At 45.6% G+C, this 23230-nt stretch overlaps 1 protein-coding gene across 5 annotated transcripts; it reads right to left on the reverse strand.

Moving 5' to 3' along the window:
* Window positions 1–6331: 6331 nt before the first annotated feature.
* Window positions 6332–22968, reverse strand: slain2 (SLAIN motif family, member 2). Of its 5 annotated transcripts, none has more exons than XM_083672521.1 (10): window positions 22147–22968; window positions 19051–19193; window positions 14429–14599; window positions 14005–14178; window positions 13381–13749; window positions 12873–13016; window positions 10759–10845; window positions 9445–9483; window positions 8452–8686; window positions 6332–8199 (listed from the first exon to the last, which is right to left on the reverse strand). In XM_083672521.1, exons 1-10 carry the CDS (start codon window positions 22623–22625, stop codon window positions 8130–8132), a joined length of 1911 nt encoding a protein of 636 aa, XP_083528647.1. In that variant the 5' UTR covers window positions 22626–22968; the 3' UTR covers window positions 6332–8129. The 5 variants fall into 5 exon arrangements, with proteins under 5 accessions (XP_083528647.1, XP_083528646.1, XP_083528649.1 ...); XM_083672520.1 differs by having other exon boundaries at window positions 10759–10848; XM_083672523.1 differs by lacking the exon at window positions 9445–9483.
* Window positions 22969–23230: the final 262 nt, after the last annotated feature.

Raw genomic sequence — 23230 nt, forward strand, 5'->3', positions numbered from 1 at the left:
TGAGATGGTGTTTAAGTAGAAACAAATATAAGAGCTTTCAGGTCAGCAACAAACCACACTTGCCTACATCTCACCAGCCTACATCCCCCTAGCAATCACAAACACTAGTCAGCATAAACACATACATCTACACAAATCAAACATGTCTCTTTCATCAATCAATATCATCCTTGTGATAATCATTATTTTCACAGTGAGAACAAATTAGGAATTTAAAGGAGCCTCTTGCTGCGTCTGGTACAATTAGAACAATGTGAAAGTGTTAGAACACTAATGCCGTGCCTGCCTTTCCCATTCATGTCAGGAAAACTGCAGTTCTTCTGGCAGTGGCAGTAGAGGGCGCCCATCACGTAAGGAGAGAATCAACGGGGGGGATGCAGTCAAAGGCTACAATCCTCTCCACAATTAATTAAATCAAAGTTCGTAAATTCTAGGTCCACTGATATTGAAACATACTGTAGATATCATATTAACAGACTTTTTCTTTTTCTTATGTAGGACCAAACTTTTGATTGCAAACAACTGCTAACACTAGGTTAAGTGAGGCTGATGGTCCTTTTACCAATTCCTGACTAAACATAATGATGTAAAAATGTTGTATTTGCATGATATTAACTATATATATTTTATTTAAAAGTTTGGACACACCTTCTCATTCAATGGTTTTTCTTTATTTTTTTATTATTTTCTACATTGTAGATTAATATTGAAGACATCAAAACTATGAAGGAACACATCTGGAATTATGTAGTAAACAAAAAAGTGTTAAACAAACCAGAATATGTTTTATATTTTAGATTCTTCAAAGTAGCCACCTTTTGCTTTGATGACAGCTTTGTAGAAAGTCATCATACCCCTTTGAAATAGTTACTATATGACAGCTTTGCACACTCTTGGCAAGTTTGTATATATATATACAGACTTGCCAAGAGTGTGCAAAGCTAATTTTTATGGTACTTTTATTTTAACAAATAGACACAGAATATCAACAAAAAAAGTCCAGAAAAACATATTATATAAAGTTATAAATTAATTTGCATTTGATCGAACGAAATAAGTATTTGATCCCCAAGCAAAACATGACTTAGTACTTGGTGGAGAAACCCTTGTTGGCAAGCACAGAAGTCAGACGTTTCTTGTAGTTGGTCACCAGGTTTGCACACATCTCAGGAGGGATTTTGGTCCACTCCTCTTTACAGATCCTCTCCAAATCCTGAAGGTTTCAAGGCTTTTGCTTGGCAACTCGAAGCTTCAGCTCCCTCCACACATTTTCTATAGGATTAAGGTCTGGAGACTAGCTAGGCCACTCCATGACCTTAGTGTGCTTCTTCTTGAGCCACTCCTTTGTTGCCTTGGCCGTATGTTTTGGGTCATTGTCATGCTGGAAGACCCATCCACGACCCATCCTCAATGCTCTGGCTGAGGGAAGGAGGTTCTCGTCCAAGATCTTACGGTACATGGCCCCGTCCATTGGTCCCTCAATGCAGTGAAGTCGTCCTGTACCCTTAGCAGAGAAACAACCCCAAAGCATAATGTTTCAACCTCCGTGTTTGACGGTGGGGATGGTGTTTTTGGGATTGTGGCATTCAGCATTTCTCTCCCTCCAAACACAAAGAGTCGAATTTATGCCAAAGAGTTCAATTTTGGTCTCATCTGACCACATCACCTTCTCCCAAGCCTTCTCCGAATCATTTAAGTGTTCATTGGCAAACTTCAGATGGGCCTGTACATGTGCCTTCTTGAGCAGCGTTTCAAGGGATTTCAATCCGTTACGGTGTAGTGTGTTACCAATGGTTTTCTTGGTGACTGTGGTCCCAGCTGCCTTGAGATCATTACCAAGCGTGTAGTTCTGGGCTGATCCCTCACCCTTCTCATGATCATCCTTACCCCACAAGGCGAGATTTTGCATGGAGCTCCAGGCCGAGGGCGATTGATGGTTATTTTGTATTTCTTCCATTTTCTAATAATTGCACCAACAGTTGTCTCCTTGTCACCAAGCTTCTTGCTGATGGTCTTGTAGCCCATTCCAGCCTTGTGCAGGTCTACAACTCTTACCCTGATGTCCTTTGAATGTTCTTTGGTCTTGCCCATGGTGGTGGAGAGGTTGGAATGGAAGAGATTGATTCTATTGACAGGTGTCTTTTATACCCATAACAAGCAGAGATTAGGAGTACTTTCTTAAAGTGACAGGAGTAATCTGTGTGCCTCATGGGCATATAACCGGTCTGTATGAGCCAGAATTCTTGCTGGTTTGTAGGGGATCAAATACTTATTTCCTTCGATCAAATGCAAATGAATTTATAACTTTATATAATATGTTTTTTCTGGACTTCTTTGATGATATTCTGTCTCTATTTCTTAAAATAAAAGTACCATAAAAATTATAGACCGCTCATTTCTTTGTAATCGGGCAAACTAACAAAATCAGCAGGGGATCAAATAATTATTTCCCCCACTGTATATATATTAGATTAGATTAGATTAGATTCAACTTTATTGTCATTGTGCAGAGTACAAGTACAGAGACAACGAAATGCAGTTAGCGTCTAACCAGAAGTGCAAAAAAGCAGAAAAGTGCAGTGTGAACAGTATATACAGGTAGTGCAGTATATGAGCAGTATAGTAGTGCAGTATAGTATAAGTAGTGCAGTGTAAGCAGTATATGAATTAGCAGTAGCATTATAAGCAGAATAAATAGGATGCAGTATGAACAGTGTAAGCAGCATATGAGCTGTATAGGCAATGCAGTCTAGCAGTATATATGTATTAACAGTAACATTAGAGTAAATAGCAAAATAAATATGGAATGCCGTATGAACAGTATAAACAGGTATGTACAGTATGTACAGATATGTGCAGTGTATTAACAGTAGTATTAAAGAAAAATATAAGGATATGTGCATTATGAACAGTATAGACAGATTATGAACAGTATAGACAGATATGTACAGGAGAGCAGTGGTATGGAGCATATATATATACATACAGTGCCTATAGAAAGTCATCATCATCATACCCCTTTGAAATAGTTACTATATTTGTCGTACAGCCTGAAATCAAAACCCATTAAAAAAAAACTTTTTTCCAGCTTTATGTACAAATTTAGCCATACAACATCAATCTAATGAAAAAAAAGGCGAAAGTTCTGAAAATTTATAAAAAATGAAAAACAAGAATAACAGGGTTAGAAAAGTCATCAGTCCCCTGATTTAATACTTTGTAGAGCCACCTTTTGCTGCAATTACAGCCGTCAATCTGTTTGGATATGTCTCTACTAGCTTTGCACACCTAGATTGGAGAATATTTGCCCATTCTTCCTTGCAGAATAGTTTGAGTCCAGTCAAATTCTGTGGTGAGCGGCAATGGACTGCTCTCTTCAAGTCCATCCACAGATTTTCTATCGGATTTAAGTCAGGGCTCTGACTTGGCCACTCAAGGACATTCACCTTTCTATCCTTAAGCCACTGCGTTGTTCTTTTGGCGGTATGTTTAGGATCGTTGTCATGTTGGAAGGTGAATGACCTGCTGATCTTCAGCTGTCTAGCAGAGGGACGCAGGTTGTCCTCAAGAATTTGGGTGTACTTGGCAGCATCCATTTTCCCTTCAATCCTGACCAATTGCCCAGTCCCCGCTGAAGACAACATAATGTTGCCACCACCATGCTTCACAGTAGGTATGGTGTGTTTTGGGTGGTGTGCTGTGTTTGGTTTTCGCCAAACATAGCGCCTGGAGTTCAGTCCAAAAAGTTCAATCTTAGTCTCGTCTGACCATAAAACCTTTTTCCACATGGCAACAGAATCTTCCAGGTGTGTTTTTGCATAGCACAAACGAGACTGACTGTGGCACTTTTTCAGAAAAGGCTTCTTTCTTGCTACCCTGCCATACAGGCCAGCTTTGTGTAAAGCTTGTGAGATTTTTGTCACATGCACAGACAGACCAGTCCCAGCCATAAAGACTTGTAAGTCCTTCAAAGTTGCCTTTGGCCTCTTGGTAGCTTCTCTAATCAATGTCCTCCTGGCTCGGTCATCCAGTTTGGACGGATGGCCTGATCTAGGCAAGGTGTTGGTGGTGCCATACGCCTTCCACTTCTTAATGATGCTCTGAACAGTACTCAGAGGGATAGCTAAAGCCTTCGAAATATTTTTGTAGCCTTCACCTAACTTGTGCTGTCCTACAACTTTATCCCGGAGGCCTTTTGAAAGTACTTTTCCAACCATGGTGAATTATTTGCAGAACCATGCACTTATAGTAGTGGATTCCTCAAGAAACAGCTGGTTTTATTCTGAAGTAATCAAAACAACTACAGCTGATGTCAGGTGGGGGGCAATTAGCCTGGTGTTTGATCTGGAAGTTGATTGGTTGCACCTGAGCAAGTTTATAATGGTATACTCTAAGGGGCTGATCACTACATTACATTAAATTATAAGAATTATGAAGCCCAAAAGGCTATGTTGAGTAATGTATGATGAAGAGATGTGATGGCAATGAACAGCGGTACAGCTGTTGAAATTAAGAAACAGTATATGATGAAACAGTTACTCATAGCAGGTGGTGGCTGGGTACTGATTGTATAGTAAAAGTAGAATGACCAAGCAGATCTCAATAATCATCCATGGTGGGTCACATACTGCTCAGAACCTTGAGGCGGTTTCCTGACATCCCCTGGTCAATCCTGAAACATGTGCAGGAAAGTGGTGATGGATTCACTGTAAACACATAGTTCACAAGGTAGAATATTCCAGATGTATGTACCAGATAACTTAGTTAGTAGTGCTTCACAAACATTGTATGGGTACTGACGAGCTTAGAGTCAAAAAGCAAATACCATCTCTAAAGGCTGTAAAGCATTTAGAAGACCCTGCCCTATAATACTTATGAGAAGGACAGCGGAGTGGTCGCTGTGATACATGGGAAATAGTGAATAGTTGAGTTCACATAACGCTAGAATGGCCCCCATCTGATCCAGGGTGCAAGTCATTCATTCCCACCGGTCACTCAGTTAAGCAGGTACCGCATAATGCAAGATTGACCTCTGTCTGTTCCAGGATGCAAACGTTTATTCACACCGGGATGTTATTTTTTCCCGATACACATAGGTCACATCGTTGAATTGGTGTTGGATGGTTCTGTTGTTGGGGTTTGAAAAGTTTATGGGCTCCAGAGTGGAGCCATCCAATTACGCCAAACCTAATGTATTACCGTTTTCATTCAACTTATTAAAACGAATGTCCTGGCTGAAATGAAGTTGACGCAGGTTCAGCCAGGGCACTTTAAGGAGAAGGGCAGCTGGCCTGAACCTTGATTTAGCAGTCGCTTCTGTAACCAAATCATTTGCTGTGTACTGTACATATGTTGTTTTATCTAACGGATTGGGAATAATATATGGAAAAATCAATTCAAGCTGTAAGAAGCAAGACTGATGGAAATATTGGCTTGCAAATATATTGTCTTAGCCTATTGGCGAAATTTGTGTTGAAGTTAAGGCGTTTTATATCAATATGGATTTAGTACGGTAGCTGTTGGTGCCCAGATTATTTCTCTTTGGTCACAGAAGGAGATCGCACCAAGAGAAAAGCCCTCCCTGAGTGCAACGGAGATACATGACTGTAAAACAGACACGAGTGTTGTAGTAAAACGTTTATGAATAAACGTCTTGCTTCATTCACATGCTTCTCCATCACTCTCATTTTATAGAGGGACACTACATCATTTGTGGGGAACAACATGTTTACTATTATTTATTAGGACCATACTTACGGTGGACTGATGAGAATTATACTTGAAAATAGTTTGAGTTAAGTACTGCTTTAACTGTTTTGAGAAGTTTTTACTATTTCAAGCAATGTGCTCAAGAAATCAAGAAGAAGTGACTAATCTTGAGCCCTTTTTTTCATTGCAAGTGGCAAAGATTGTTACCAGGGCAGTGTTTTATACTCAGGCTGTTACGGAAACGTCTAGCCTGAGGAAGTAACAGCAATTTAGCTGCCAACATGCTAGAGATGTTGCAAGTTGCCCTCACGGATTACATATTGGGTTGGGTCTTGGTCTTGCTCCGAAAAGGGTTTCGTCTTAACTTCATCACTGGTCAGATGTAAGCACGCGGTTATGTGGGGAGTCAACTAGATTCGGTTGTGATTGCCCCAACATCTTTATGCTGGTGGTGCATCAATATGTACTGTAGGACAGGTGTAAGAAACGAATCCCAACGCTATGGAGAAAATGTAATATTTTCCACTAATGGATTGGCTTCCCTGTGGTAATCTATAACTGGAAAGAGACTGGCATTGACCCCCAACCCTAGTAAAAGGCCTCATTGGACACAGTAAACAAGAAGTTTCTCCACTTTTAATGGAAATGTGAGTTTACACAGGGAAACTGAATGTCATGTCGGTGGATATAAAAAAGTTCATTAACAAAAACTATCACACAAAATGGTGTGGCATGTCTTTTTGCAACAACATCCGCCCAAGCCTCCCACTAACTTCAAACATTGACATACAGAGGCACCTCTCTTTAATAAATAAGTTTCATTTACACAACAAGAGTCGTTATAAATATCAAGGCGTATATTATACATATACTTTTTTCAAAAGCAATTATAAATGTATTGTTGATGCAATTACAACAAACAAACAAAACAAAACAAATATTAGCCCAACCAAAATCAAGCAGAAATGCAAAGATATTGGCAAATCAAGACATTGGCACAAAACCATAAAATGAACGAATACAAAGCACATTCAAAAGTAAAGTGAAACTTTAAATTATAGGCACTAGTTTGATAATTTCTGGTACACCATGTACCACACCATCCCCATGAATCCCAGCACACCTTTTAGATTCATCTTAGATTCACGTTAAAGCACAAGAGGCATTGGCCACTCTAACCTACGGAACTTTTAATTTTCTTGTTATTAAAAATGTCATCATGTATTCCCTCTTTGTTCATGACATAATATACATTAACACACAACATTGTTGCAGGTCTTAGATTGACTACATTAAGCCTTTTGCTGCATGCTTGGATCTCACGGCTACAAGGGGTGGATTTCGGTATGAATTTGTGTGCATGTATGTGTGAGCGTGTGTCTTTGACTATATTGTCTACTGTTGACTGCACATTTATCCAATGGAGGAAGAGCAGGAGAAACTAACATCAGAAGTAGATTGGGAGGACTGCCATTGATTGGCCTAGCTGGGTATAACTGACCCAGCCCAGCCCAGCCCTTACAGATGTGACTGTGTGAAATCCAGGTTAAACCATGGTATAACTCAGGGATGGGGCTTGGAGCCTTGCCTGTTTCTACTGTACCTGACACCTGTGTTTCTTTCCAACATAAAAAACATTCAACACTCAAGTATCCTGTTATGACGACACCATAGGAAAAGGCTTTGGAGAATTAGCTTTGCAGTTGAGGAAAAACTATTCAAATCAATATGAAAACAAATACTGAAAATGGATATTTGGAAAAGTAACTCATTAAATAATGATTTGAATAAATAAATGTCCCAAACACTCGAATACATTCTAAGTTAATTCACAAGAGGAAAAAACTCAATTTTTTTGACAACACAACCATACAAGAGGAGCGTTCACAAAACGTCAACAACGTTCTTTAACATTAAGGGAACATTTAACCTGCACAGCATCATCATAGAGATCTCTGACAAAGGCCATCTGTTGACAACAGACTGCAAAAAAGAGAAATGTGTCCAAACATTTCAACCTGAGGGAGGTGAAAAGGGAACGAGTGGGGGGAGAGATGGAGAGAGAGAGGGATCGTTGTGTGATAGACTGATGGCTGGTTGCACAGATACACTGAGGCAGGTGTGAGAGCGATGTGTGGTGGCGATGCTGGAACTTGGCTGGTTTCTTTGGCATTCACCGGGCTTTCTGCATGCCTGGGCCACTCCAGAACCACTCCACAGAGACACACACACACATGTTGCTTTAGATGAGTTCCGAAAAGTTCCTCTTAATAGAATGAAAAATGTGACTTTCGTCTTATTGATGTAGTCTTTTTTTAATTCATGGTAAAAGTAATCTTGGGTTGATATAAAGTGCCACATTGTAATGTCTGCCTCTGTTGTGCTGATGTGAGGACAATAGCGCCCTCTGCTGGCCAGCCTCAGTAGCAGCCCTCTCTCCAGTTATCTCCATCCTTTATGCCACTGTAGGACCGTGGGGCAGGTAGAGACCTGAACAAGAGCCAGAGAAACCGCATACATACAGTAAAACAATATAATGCATGTACCATAGAGTCATATTGTATACAGTAATACATGAACCATCTAGTTCCTGCCCATGCAGCTCTTCAGCAGGGTACTCTGTCTGTCAACTCATGTCACGATGGATACATGGAAGCAAATCCTTAATCAACTCCCTGCTTACTTTGAGACTGTGTGCCAATTGTAAATGTACATTTTGTGTGTGTGTGTGTGTGTACTTACCTGCGCACTGGCTGGGCCAGCTTACTACGTGGCATGGGGATGCCCCCTCCTCCTCCTCCTCCTCCCCCCCCTCCGCCTCCTCCCGTGTTGGGGCGAGGTAGGCCGCTCCGCGGGGGTGCCAGGGAGCGTGTGGGCGTGGATGTGCCAGAGCCAGGGGTTGAGGTAGCCTTCACAGGCTGCCTCAGGGCCAGGGGTGATGGCGTGGCCGGGGTCCGCAGCTTACTGGGTGAAGGGACTTAGCAGGGCAGGGCAAGGCAAGAGAGGAGAAGACAGATCAGTATACTACACTGTTACTATGTAGGGCTTAAGTACTATTACAGACAATGATGCTGCGTTCACAATGCACTCGGAGCTAGGAAACTCGAATATTTCCGACTTAGAAACTCGCTGTACAAAGATAATACCTGAGTATCAGCTGAGTACCCTCTTCCCACATGGAGAGTATCAGAATCAACCAATAGTAAACTCTATGCAAATAACTGATGATAATTTCAACTCAGAAGTTCCGAGTTTCCCAGTTCGCATGATCGCCCCATAACATCATGACATCTACCATAGATGCCCATTCAGTGGTTTCACCTCTGAGCAGTAATCAAGAACACTATGATCTGAGGCAGTATGATGACACAATAACAGTATATATGTATGAATGAGACTGTATGTGTGGAGGCTATTACCTTTAAGCATTAAGTCTTAGGCATACATGTACATCATTTCAACAGTCTGATATGATGGAATGTTGCTACAAATCACAAAAACTACATACAGTACAATCGAGTAGTAGGAGAGGTCATTTTAAACTATACAAACTTGGCCAATGCTTGTTCATGTGTATTGTCATGAGGCACACATGCCCTCTAGTGGTAGAAAACCAGGAGCACATAATATATACCACAACATAAACACAATATCCACAGCATGAGAGACCACAATCACAATATTGATATATATATACACAATATATAAAAGGTGGGAGCATCAGTGAATACTCACTGAAATCACCTTCTTCTCCAAAGCAACAGGAAAGATGGACTAAACAAAGACGAAGACAGGAGAGATTTTTGGCCCTGTTTCAATACTCTAGAGATGCATCCTTCCTTTCTCGCTTCCTTTCTTGAAGGAACCACTGATCTAACGCCGCATGCAAGTGCTCTTCGAAGAATGCCGACTCGGCAACTCGTATACCTTTTGAGATATCCGAGTTTCCCCACTCGGAGCCAGCGCAGAATAGGCCGATAGGGAGCGCTTTACAAAATCTTAAGCTTAATCTTGGTGGGAAGCTCAGAGTTTCCGATGAGCACTCCAATGCATTCGGATTAGTCAAAGAAGGCTTTCTGCTGCATTGCTTTCACTAATTCCCTCATGTCTGATCAGTGATTCCTTTAAAGCAAGTGAGGAAGCGAGGATGCATTTTAAGAGTATTCAAACAGGGCCTTTACTTAATTCAGATCAGTAGGAAGAGTGCAATACTGTCGGTGAGATTGATGGAGAAAAAATAACAGAAAGACTGAATATTCCTTTGAGGCAGAATGGAGGTACTAGGCAAACAGACCATCGATGGCCGACTTCAAGCTATGGGAATGTTCGACTGGACCGACTTGTAGAGAGGTTACTCAACCAATCACCATCGGTCGAGAAGATGTCACAAAAGAAGCAGAGCTGAACCATGTTGGTGTGTCTGTTGTATGGCCATCCACAGTGACCCATCAGAAACAAAAAGTGCGTGGGGGGTGGGGTGGGCTGGGAGTTGGAAGACATTCTAGACTCCGAACCACATCAGGATCTCTCCATCGTCTCTGTGGACCTTTCTCAATCATGTTCCCTTTGATTCCTAATGTCCTCCTCTCGCATCCGCCTCAAAACGTCAGAGTGTCTGAAGTTCCTATTGTCTTCCGACAGGGTGCCGTCATTCCTACTTGCCACTCGTCACTCAACCGACAGTGCAGAGGAATCATTGCGCCATCTGACATGAGACAATGTACTGGAGATACCACAAGCCAGCTCAGCTCAGCTGCCCATCTCCTACAAAAAGGACACTACTGGCCCTGGCTGACACCAGCCAGCAACATACCGCCAACAACAACTAGCCTATTGGACACAATCACAGTGATTTGACCAGCAAATCTGGGAGAGGAACAGACTTGGTAGCAGCTGCCAACTTCCCTTGGTCTTTTTATGAGGTGGGGAAAAAAACGTGAATCTTAGTCTGTCTGGTGTGTATAGAGTGTTCTTCTCTATGCATGCGCACATGTGTGTGTGTGTGTATACCCCCAGGTGCATGACTACCACAGTCACTCAGGCTGTTACCTCGGAGGGACGATGGGCTTTGGAGGTGCTGTTTGGGTTTCGGAGAGGAACGGGGGGGGGCTGAGTACCTTTGGTGCTGCTGAGGAGCTGCTGAGAAAACAGGGGGAGACAGTATGTGGTGGGATGACACTGAGCCAGAGTCAGAACTCTTCGAACCTGCAGTAGCAAGTAGGGTCCAGGGAAGGGCTCAGGGTTTTAGACATATACAGGTGAGCCAGCCAGAAAGGGGAAGAGAACGAGGAGGGTGAGGCACAATGGAAGAAGCCTCTGTGAGCCAGCCAGCCAGTCAAGCCTGGACTTCAGAGGCTGAGTTATTCCCAGCTGAAGGTATTAAAAAAAAAAAAGCAGCCAGAGAAGGAGACACAAGGGGGCGCTGTTGTGCAGTCGGACATTCACAGAGTCTAGCTTCATAGAGAGAGAAAGGGAGAGAAACTGTCAGTAAAGACAGCCAACGGTAACCACGAGGCAAAACCGCAGCCACAGTACCTCAGTGGAGAGAGAGGGTTGGACGGGAGAGGTAGCACATGCTCCAGGGTCAGAGAAAGAGAAACAGAGGCAGGGGTTTGGGTGTCACGCATGGCATGCCCGTGACAGCCAGAAAAAGACCACAGAGGTAAAACGAAAAACAAAAACTCCCATTTTCAGTGTAAAGGAAATTCATCAGTCCTACACTTCAATACAGTACAGTGTACACACGGCCACGCACGCACGCACGCACACCCACACACGCACACGCGCACACACACACACACACACACACACACACACACACACGCACACACGTGCACACACACACACACACACTTCTTCTGACGGCTGCTTGAGGGATTAATGCGTCTGGATTAAAACACAAGACTATCACTGTTGCGTCCCGTCTGTCATCCTAGGATTACATTACAAGGCCAGCGGGTGACCGTTAAACTCTGAGCTCTAAGATCATTCTGAAGTTGGTGATTTCAGAGGAAGATTATTACTAGGACTGCCGGCATTCATAACCCAACTGTAACAATGACCTAATTTCCATTTGATTTTAATTGAAATACGGTGCCCTGTGTAAGTAACGGGGCAGTGAAGCGCTTTCTCTTCTTTTGGCTGTCCACTCCAAAAGTTTGGATTTGAAGTCAAGCAATTATTATGAGGTGAAAATAGAGATTCTCTTGTATTTGAGGGTACTTGTGTACATATGTTTCACCATACAGAAATGACAACATTTGTTATGCATAGTCCCCCTATTTTAGGCTACCCTTCAATCTTATAGTAATTGTTTGATTTCAAATCCAAACTTTTGGTGTGTAGAGCCAAAAGAAGAAGATGATTCACTGTCCCATTACATACGCAGGGCACTGTAGATAAAACGGATGAGAGAAAGGAGCATGAAATGAGGACTTAAACTGGAAAATGATCAAACAGAGAGAGAAAAAGAGAGGATCCCCAAACCAACCACCAAAGCCAAGACATAGATCAATAAAGCTTCAAATAAGTTGTAGCCAGGGAAAGGTGCACAGAACACCCACTGTGTGTCCCAATAATCTTTCCTCTATTTCCTTGCATCCTCTCTGCTTGCTTCCTTCCAAAAGGCATTGGAGGAGAAGATCCAAGGTTCCTCCCATTAGAGATATTCTTCTCCAAGGCGTTTTGAGAAGCAAGTGAGGAGAGAGGACGGGAGGAATAGAGTAAAGACTATTGAGACGCCCACCCAGAGTAACATGAGGTCTACTCCTGTTCCTTTTATGACCGAGTGCTTGAAAAATAAAAGTTTGTTAATTTATTATTATTTTTTTTTACAAGTCAATATACAATCAATAAATGCACTGATGGAAACGGTGTGTGTCTTTGATAACCGTTAGTGAGTGAGCATGTGATACGATGGAAAAGGGTATAATTGTACAAGTGTTTACTCTCTAGCACAACGACAGATTCAAGTGTGCATATTGGGTGCAGTGTGTGTGTGTGTGTGTGTGTGTGTGTGTGTGTGTGTGTGTGTGTGTGTGTGTGCGTGCGTGCGCATAGATACTCACTGGCAGACTGACTCTGGAGTGAGTGTGTGTGTGTGTGTGTGTGCGTGCGTGCGTGTGTGTGTGTGTGTGTGTACGCGCCTGTGTGTAGATACTCACTGGCAGACTGACTCTGGTGACTCTGGTGTCTTGGTGAGCCTCCGTTTGGCACTTGCAGGTTTGACTCGCAGCTCCTGCTGTTCTTGACGGGCTCCGCATTGCTGGAGCCGCGTGTGAGGTTAGGAAGACTGCGCCTCAGCTTCTCTGTAAACCACCACCACCACCACCACCACAGGGTGAACAGGACTGAAACAGCTATGGCACTTACACATACAACTATAAATCATCAAGTGGTGGCCAAGAAGGCTGCATATAATCCAACACGAGAACCCCCCCCCCGCCCCAACTCTCACATCCCCTCTCTGCCGCAACCCTGAGCTCACCAGCTCTCAGACGCACGTGTCCCATTTCTCCCCCCCCTTCAAAGCGTGCCCTTGTGTACCCTACTCCCCTGCATGCACTTTTCAAAGTGCCCACTTCAAGATAAAAAAAGGACAGAGAATCCGAAAAAAATGCAAACAAAACCCCCGCCGGGCGCGGTCACGCTCCTCCCCTTTCTCCTCCCTACCTTCGTTTTTCACCACGTTGGTCTGCAGGTCGGCGGGGGCGTGGCCCTGCAGGGAGTGGCGCGGCTGCTGGAGGCGGCTGATGCTGGGCTGCGAGGGGGAGCCCCGGCTGTGGTTGTAGTCCAGGGTGCGCGCCGGCGAGCGGGAGCGCGGCGAGTTGCGCGGGGAGCCCCGGGGCGAGTGGCGGGGCGAGGGGCTGAAGCGGCTGGCTGAGGAGGAGGGCAGGTGGAAGGCCGGGTGAACCGCCTCCTCGTCGTCCTCCAGGCTGTGGGCGTCCAGCTCCTGGTCCGAGAAGGTGCTGCGCCGCAGGGAGTGGCAGGACGAGCCCGAGCTGCGGCGGGACGCCGTGGCCGCGTAGTCCTGCCTCAGACCTGGGCGGTGAGAGGCACGCGGACATGCGCATGCGCACACACACACACACACACACACACACACACATACACACATACACACATACACACATACACACATACACAGAGAGATGCGCACAGACACAGACAGACACACAGACACACACACAGTATAAAAAACAGTTAGAGGGCTCTGTACATGATATACACAGTAGAAGACATACACACACACACACACAGCAGGGCAGTGTAGAGTAGGGTGTGAGGGCTACGTACTCTCCTCCTGCATGCGGGCCAGGATCTGGACGTCGGTGACGTCGTTGAGTTTGTAGGTGGTGGAGGAGCCCACAGAGTCCTCGTCCATCTCCGAGGTGCTCAGCTCGCTGTCGATGGACGACTGAGGGCTCACCGCCGGGAGGTTCCTCTCTGCAGCGCTGCCACGCTGGTAACCTGGGGAGACAGCACACACACACACACACACACACACACACACATAAGAGGCAGGCACAAACAATCTAAAATGTTTTAACAATAATACTGACAAAGTTGAGCCAAAGTTGAACCAAACTGATACTTTAATGCCTGACCAGAGAGAGACAGGGAGTGTGTGTCAGAGAGAGAGAGAGAGAGAGAGAGTGTGAAAGCGAGAGAGTGTGAGAGAAAGACTGTGAGAGAAAGAGAGATGAGGCAGAAGGCGTACCGGCATTAGGGGGCATCAGCTGCTGTCTGACATTTGGCACCCTGCTGGGCGTGGTGGAGGGCGAGTTGAAGCCACTGCTGTAGGGGCTGTTGGCGGTGTTTGGGCTGTAGGAGCTTCCGTAGCCCACCTGTTGACTGTACTGGTTTCCATAGAGGCTCCTGTGCTTGTTGGCTGTAGAGGGGGGGGGGGGGGAGGGAAGAAGAAGAGCTGTTTTCAGTCTCAACATATCCCCTTGGGGTCATTAGAAGGGCAATGTCCTCTCAATGGTCCTCTGTGGCTCAGTCGGTAGAGCATGGCGCTAACAACTCTTAGGTTGTGGGTTTGATTCCTGCTGGGACCATATATACTGAAATGGCTGCACTCACTGCAATGTAAGTGGCTTTGGATAAAAGCGTCAGCTAAATGGCATATATATATATATATATGTCAATACAGACAATAACTACTAGTCATATCTACAACAGAACGTTAACATAGGATGATGTAGAGGCATCTGTGGTGGAATGATGAAACAATTTTCGGGGGTAGAATCAATGAATTCATTGAGCTATCACATGTGAAACCATGGTATTTGATGTTTTGTCTCTTTTACATGGACATGGCAACAGGGAATAAGTTAAAAGAAACACCCAGACAGATAAAATCACACCACATTTCAACAAACTAAAAAGCTGAGGGGGGAAAACAGGGGAAATCTACAAAAGAATGAATAGAAATAAAGACAATTAGAATAATAACAACAACGATATAAAACAATAAGACATAAGCACAACCTTGATAAGAAAAAAAGAAGCTATGTAGATAACAGACAGAAGCAATAGATAGGAATCACCCAACAGGAGGACCTGCTAAAACGGTTCCAATTTTCAATGAATAAATCCGCTAACATTCTCTTGAAAGTCTTGTATTTCCACCATGTCGTTCCATAGCACAGCCGTTGTAATACAGTGTGTCGCCTTCGGAGGGCGTAGTTGACTTGCCACAGCTGACTTCATCAGGAGACAGTCACAAGTTCTGAACACACACACACACACACACACACACACACACACACACACACACACACACACACACACACACACACACACACACACACACACACACACACACACACACAAAAGCCCTCTGTCAGAGCCCTGCAGTGTGTTGGCAGCGTGTTGGCAGCAGGGCACTGTCGTTCTAGAGTGAGTCTCTTAAAGCGTATGGCGGGCCCGGCGTGGGCATAATAGCGAGTGTCTGTATCATAGACTGGAGAAAGAGTTGGACAATCAAGCTATTCACTCAGTCAATATACACAGTCAGTGCAGTACAATGCAGCACTCTCTCTCTCTCTGTTTGTGTGTGTGTGTGTGTGTGTGTGTGTGTCATCTAGGCTGATCCACTCCACAGAGACTCCTTACAGTTCCAGGAGGGCAGATTTACCATGGAGTCTTGCCTTGCCTTGCTCATTAGACCAGGGCTGTGTGTGTGTGTGTGTGTGTGTGTGTGTGTGTTACCATTACTACGCTCAGCGTAGTTCAGGCTGCAGTACTGCTGCGTAAAGGATGCTCCCATCTCCAGGGCCACTTGTTTATTCATCCCTCCCTCTGTCCCTCCTTCTCTCCCTAGATTTGTTTACACAGTGGTGACTGGAAAGGAGCCTTTTATGATCAACTCCCTCTCCTGGCTTTCCGTCTGTGTCTGTATCTCCTCCCTCTCCTCTCCTCCCTCCCTCCCTCCCTCTCTCTCTCCCTCCCTCCCTCCCTCTCTCTCTTCATGCTCTGCACTCTGCCCTACTGCATTATTTAGGAAATAACTCCTCCACTTGTGTCCTTAGAGATCAGCCACAGAGGAATACGAAGAACGTTTATGGGTACTACCTCTGCATGCTTCAACCAAGGACACATCGCTAGTGCGTACCACAGACTTTAATCTGATCTCTGTGTCTTGTGCAGGTTCACAGACGGCTCAGACTGAGGAGATGACGGTGACCGAATGCTTCTATATAAAAGTGACGACAGCAGAGAGGACCCAGCTATGACAGCGTACAGTATCTAAATGTATTGCTGTTAAAAAGGCCTCTCCTCTCCTAGATAAGGGTGTGCAAAGTCCATCCAACAGATATATATATATATATATATATGGGGCACTCTTGTGTCCACATGCGCTCACACACCTGACGTTGGTTTGGCTATACAACCTCCAGTTCCACTGGAATTAGACAGCATGAGGTCAGTGACCAACAGAGACACAGACATGCAGGCAGGCAGGTAGGCAGGCAGGACTCAGGGCAGGCAGGCAGACAGACAGACAGACAGGCATGCAGGATGATTCAGGGAAGACAGACAGACAGACAGACAGACAGACAGACAGGCAGACATAGTGTGGTCAGAATAAACAATTCGGACAACGATTGACATTGAAGCCTCCTTAAAGTGAACATCTGAGACAACTGGCTTTAAAAAGAGAGAGGGTCTTGAAGACAAGACTGGGACAGCTCAGAGTATTTCACGAGAGCCAACAGAGGCCCTTATTGTGCCTCAGAGAGAGAGAGAAAGAGAGAGAGAGAGATAGTGAAAGAGCATGACCTACGGAAAGGCAGTAGGTAGATCCATTATGAGCGGAGGAGCTTCACATTTCAGACATTAGCTAGGCCTAGCATACGTGTTAGTGGGAGTGAAACAGGCCAGCCATGTGCCTGAAGTTAGGGACTTTCTGCCGCAGAGCTTTGTGGAAAGTATCTAAGGCCAGTTGTCAAAGCAATGTTCAAAAAGCTTCACTGTCTCCAGCCAGTGTTAAGTGGAGTGATAGGAGGGCCCGTTTCTGTCTGTCTGTCTTCCTTCCTTCCCTCCCTCCCTCCCTCCCTCCCTCCCTCTGGTTACATAAGCAGGGCATGGCATTTGGGGATTGCACTGTTTACAATTTCAAAGGGAGTGTAAATACTTGGTTACCATGGATGGACTCAATCAGAAAGACGCACGCACGCACACTCTCACACACACACACACACACACACACACACACACACACACACACACACACACACAGTCAAACGGTGCCCTACATTTGTCATGAGCTAGGCTGAACTAAGAGAAATGTGAAATTCCTGTACCAGAGCAAAAACAATCCTCACCCTCCCACACCCATGGCAACAGACTTTGCACACTCCTGTCAGAGAGAGAGAGAGAGGGTGTGATAGAAAGGTAGCCTGCAGGCAGAAGCGGGTGTGTGTGTGTGTGTGTGTGTGTGTGTTTGACAGAGGAGCTGACATACAACCATGTCCCGCCTGGTCCATTGCCTAGGCCCATTCAAAGCGTTTCACCATCAATTACGGCTGTACGCAACAAATACATTTTGATTTGACTCTGTCACTCATGGACCTTATTTACCCTAAGGGCTGGCCTAAATAGGAAAGCCCCGCACAGCTATTCTCCGTTGGTTCAGGTTTCTTTGACAGTTTATTTGCTGCCGCTGTGATGTCAATGCTAATCATGATCATCGACATAGCAAGAACGCAAGAACGTTGCTGATCTCTAGCACCTCCCTTTGTTCGTCATTAGATAAGGAGGGGGGGGGGGGGGGGGGGGGCTTGGAGCATTACGTCATGCCCGTCCCCATCAGATGACTTCATCCTCTCCGCACACCTAATGTGATGATGACATCACCGCCACCCTTCGCCGCCGCCCCCCCCCCCCCCCACACACACACACACATCATCCCCCTCCGCTTGTTCACCCACCACCAGCGGACCATCATCCAAGCTGCTTTGTATTTTTTTTTTTTTTTAGCTCAGAGCTTCTTGGAAAAGCAACAGTGACACATAAGAGATACTACAGGGGAGGAGGGCAGGTTGTGATGAGACTTGTGTAGCTGCAGCGAGCTACGGGTTATGTTATAGCCACACGATATATAGAAAACCCTGCCCTAACCCTAACCCTCAAAACCACGCCCCTCTAGCCCCGTTTGGCACGATGACTGTTAACCACCGAATAGGCCTGGAGTAAGTAAGCACCGCTGACGCCCGGGAGTGACTGGAAAACAAAACTGCCATTGAGCCCTGCTGTGGAAATGGGGCTATTGGGTGGAGAACACAACATGTTCACACTGGTTTAGATGTTGATCCCGCGGTTGCTGTCTGTCTGTCTGCCTGCCTGTTTGCCTGTCTGTCTGCCTGCCTGCCTGCCTGTCTGCCTGCCTGCCTGCCTGTCTGACACATGGTCAGTCGGGATGAGAGAACACAACAGGTTCTAGGCAGAGAGACTGTTGCTCAATCCCATCTATCCTGTCACATGAGCACACCTCCATAAATACGCCACTGACCTCTCTCTCCCTTTAGCGGGGAGATTGCTGCAGCCTGTCCTGACTATAATTAGTGGTGAAACCCAGGGAAAAATACACACACACACACACACTCACTCACTCACTCGTGTGTGTTTGTCATGTGTGCCGTATTGTGGTACTCTACCTGATAGTGTGTGTGTGTGTCGTACTGTGGTACTCTACCTGACATTGTGTGTGTCGTACTGTGGTACTCTACCTGACATTGTGTGTGTGTGTGTGCCGTAATGTGGTACTTTACCTGACATTGTTTGGGTGTGTGTTTGTGTGTGTGTGTGTGTGCGTGTGTAACGGTGGTACTCTACCTGACATGGTGAGGTCCAGCCTATGGATGAGGGAGCGCTTGGCTGACTCCATGTCAGGGCTGGGGTTGTCCAGGGCCTGGCGACACCACACCATGGGGCTCAAGGCTTTCTGCAGCGGGCTGTTGAGCTTCGCCTCGTACAGCCTGGAGGAACACAACACACGCATTAACACACACACACACACACACACACACAGACACAGAAACACACAGGCACAGACAGAGACACACACCGTGTGTCGTACACTGCACAGGCTTAACGATCTTGTTTCCAAAGGTAAGTGGATACTGTGTTTCTGTTTATTGAGCTAAACGACGCCCTTGAGCCTCGAGTGATGAAAAACTAAGTGCATCATGCTACTTTAGCAAGGTAGAAACCAGCCTCTCACCCCCTACCATACCAGGACCTACATGAATATAACGCTGTCCAGTGGACATCATGATAACCGAGGCAATACAGGCTGGCTGGCACGATGATGCCAATAATCAATAGGCGAGACGGCTGATGATAATCAGCGGAAATTGCGGTGAAAGGAGGGGGGGGGGGGGGGGGGGACAGGGTTTGGTGAGTGTTTAACCTGCTGTTTAATCTCATCACACACAGCAGCTACTCTGGCTCATTACTACAGAGATAGAGAGAGAGAGAGAGAGAGAGAGGAGGAAGAGAGAGGGAGGGAGAGAGAGAGAGAGAGAGAGGCGTATCAGAGGGGATACAGGGGCACAAGTGAGAGTGGAATTCGACACAAATTCAAATGAGCATACCTGCATTTTCACCCCTGCCCCATTCACACAGACCCCTGATCGGATTTAGAGAGAGACAAAGACAGAGGCGGATGGAATGAGAGAGAGAGAGAGAGAGAGAGAGAGAAAGAGAACAAGAGTGCCTCTACCAGGAAGAGAGATCTGAGTCAGCAGCTGTCAGCGCGGTCTCTAAGCTACAGATGAGGAGTCGTCTGACACGAGAGTTCTCACGCAAACATACACACAACACTACCGCTAAGCTCACTAGCCTACCAAGAAATAGCCCCACTGGTCTAGAACTAGGAGTGACCATCAGGATCAAGCAGGCTAGTGGATCTGTTAGTCAAGTTATGACATACGACAGAATGTTAAGAGTCAAAGTGACTTGCAGTAGTCACCAGAACCAGACATTGGCCATGCAAACCCAGCCTATGACAGGGGCTGGCAAGGGTCCGGTACTACGGACGTAATCCTGTGTGTGTGTGTGTGTGTAGATCTACACCCAGAGAGCAACAAGACAGTCAGAGGCCCCAGAGCAGGTGTGTGTTGGGGGGGGGGCTGGGTTTGAGAAGCAAAAGGGGGAACAGACTGGATAGGCTACTGTAGTTGTCGGTAATGAAGTCTTTCTCTATTCCCAAAAGAGAAGAATACTTTCAAGTTATTTTTATTTTTAATAATACCGGAACATCCACATCCACAGTACACTGAGTCAAGTCAAAGAGAGGCTTTGCTCGATGTGGTCGAGAACTAGCCTAAAGTGACAGATTGATTCATCCTTCACTCCAACCTGTTTTTCAAATCACCTCAGAGATTCTTCCATATATATTAATATATGCCATTTAGCTGACTCTTTTATCCAAAGCGACTTACATTGCAGTGAGTGCATACATTTCAGCATATATAGTCCCAGCGGGAATCGAACCCACAACCCTGGCGTTATTAGCGCCATGCTCTACCAACTGAGCCACAGAGGATCACAAGATGATTCTTCCCCTTCCTTCACTGAGCATTTGCCAAATGCAGGCCTACCATTCCAACAAATGACCACAAAGAGACCCCTATACCAATAAAGACCATGCTAACCATAGATAATAAGGCAGATCATCGTGACCCAGCTATGAGGAGAGGGGGAGAGATGGGCCCTGACCTGGGCTAGTTATTACAGAAATGTCTCTTGCTATGTTACAACAAACAAAACACAAATGTCCTTTTCTACCAATCATGACTGATCCCCTGTAAACCCATGAAGGCTTATAAACAACATATTTTCCACATCAGCTTCATCTCCAGGCTGCGACTCTCCTGTTCTGTTTTGAGGGATTTCCTCGAGTTGGGATCAGCGGCAGAGATTTGCACTGCGAGGCAAATCCAATCTAAAGTCTCGCATTTCAAGGATTACACATCCAAAGGAAATGCGTGTAAAGCGACCTGAGCCTGAAAACCACAACTGCTCAGCGCAGAGTATGGGGAAACAATACGGACTGAAATGTACAGTGGCGCTAAAATAATATGCTTCTCACATTGTTTGGCTAGCTGTCACAACAACTTACACCACACGTTGTTCAGCGTGCCAAAATAAGTATCCCTGTCTCAGGAAGCTGATGAAAACACTGACACTGTCATAAGTGCCACAATTGACACTGTTTGGATACACTTGTGTTGAAGTGTGGTTTAGGGACTCCTAAGGAAAGTAACCACGGCAGTGTCTCCTTGTCTATAGGCTTTGAATTTCAATTTCACTGTATCACACACTCCTCTCTTCTTACTGCCATGGCGAATCGTGCCATCTGTCACCAACATAGTCCAATGGTCATCGCTCAGACCTGAGCAAGCTGCCCTCACTCACGATAGAGCAGGCATGGGTAATCGATATTGGCAATCATGAGACAGGGAAGTTAGATCAACGGTTAATTATCTATCAGCTGATTATCTTTCAGCTGATACTATTGAGGAACTCATACACACACACACACACACACACACAAGGAGTCAGTTTATCTATCCATGTCAGCGAGGTGATTTGGCAGTGCCAATGTGATGACGGTTTATTCCATTCAAGCCCATCAAAACCTAATCAACATTGAACGACAAGCTGTCTGACTGTGGATGATTGACCATGCATTCCTGTGCTGACATGTCCGCGTGGATCCTCCCCTAGCCAAATGCGTGTCATCTCCTAGCCGTAATGTCTGGAACAGCTGGCCGTTGAGCTGTCACATAACGTTACAAGGGCGCATAGTTCACACTTGTAATTTAATCGCTAAATGAGGCGTGTTTGTTATCGCTACTGTTCTCAAGCCAGCTACTCGAGTTAGCCTCGATGCAATCAATGGTTTATTCTTGCTGTATCACTCACCAGCTGTCTTCCTCTTCGTTCAGACAATCCATGTCTTCGAGATCGAGGATTTCTACCTCATCCAAGATAGAACTTTCCCCTTCATCCATAAAACCCCCTGCGTCAGTATAAAACGAGTTCATGCCGGTGATGGAGGTGGCAGCCGATGCCCCCTCACCCTCGTATGCCCTCCTGAAACTGATGCCATCATACGACAGTCTGGGGCTCAAACAACGGGAGTTTTCCAAAAGCCCACCATAGCCACCCGTTCCACCGAACCCCACCCCAGGGAAGCCAGCCAGCCCCGCTGCCGACCCGGCTGACAGGGGCGAGTCGTATCCGGCGCTAAGGGGTCTGTGGTTCCCCGACACTGCTCCAGACGAAGAGAGTAAAGTGGACCGGCTCCGAAGCTGTTCATTTTGCTGCTCGAGTTTCTTAACCAAGTCCTGCAGCTTCCGCACCTCCAAGTCCGCGTTTATGTTGGAGTTGATATCCTCCATAGTGGCTGGCGAGCCCCTACGAAAAAAATCCCGAGTCGGTGAGCTCTTTCTTTTCTTGTTTATCGGCAGGTAGTCACGATAGATGAGTCACGAAGCGATTGTTTTAGGTGTACATTAAAGACACTTTGGTGTTCAGCGAAGTTAATGTGCTCGTCGTCGTCATCTTGTCCGGTTATTTGTACACACGGGCAGGGTCGAGGCCATTTTCGCTGTTCCCGTCGCCAACTGTGAAAGACCAACAGGCAGGCACGTCAGGAGCGTGTACGTCGTGACGTGTAATATCGGTAACGAGCACGTTAGCCACACCATTTCCGCGCGCGTTATGAAACACGCCATAATCTAGCTGTAGATTACAAAATGCAAAGTCAGTGTCAGTGTCAATGCAATCAGACACAATCCCATCAGTGATTGTCACTTTAAATCATTGTCCCTCCAGAACCACAAAAAGAAAATCATGTATCAGGCATTCTGTTGACCACATCCTGAAATACTACTTTGATGATGACATTCTAGGTTTGGTCAACACAGCAGATGTTCTCTATGAAGGCTCTAGGGCATTAAGATACAACTGTACATTTCTAAACACAACAACAAATCAGAGGATT

Source organism: Argentina silus (assembly GCF_951799395.1).
Source record: "Argentina silus genome assembly, chromosome: 6".
In the NCBI taxonomy this organism is placed as follows: Eukaryota; Metazoa; Chordata; class Actinopteri; order Argentiniformes; family Argentinidae; genus Argentina; species Argentina silus.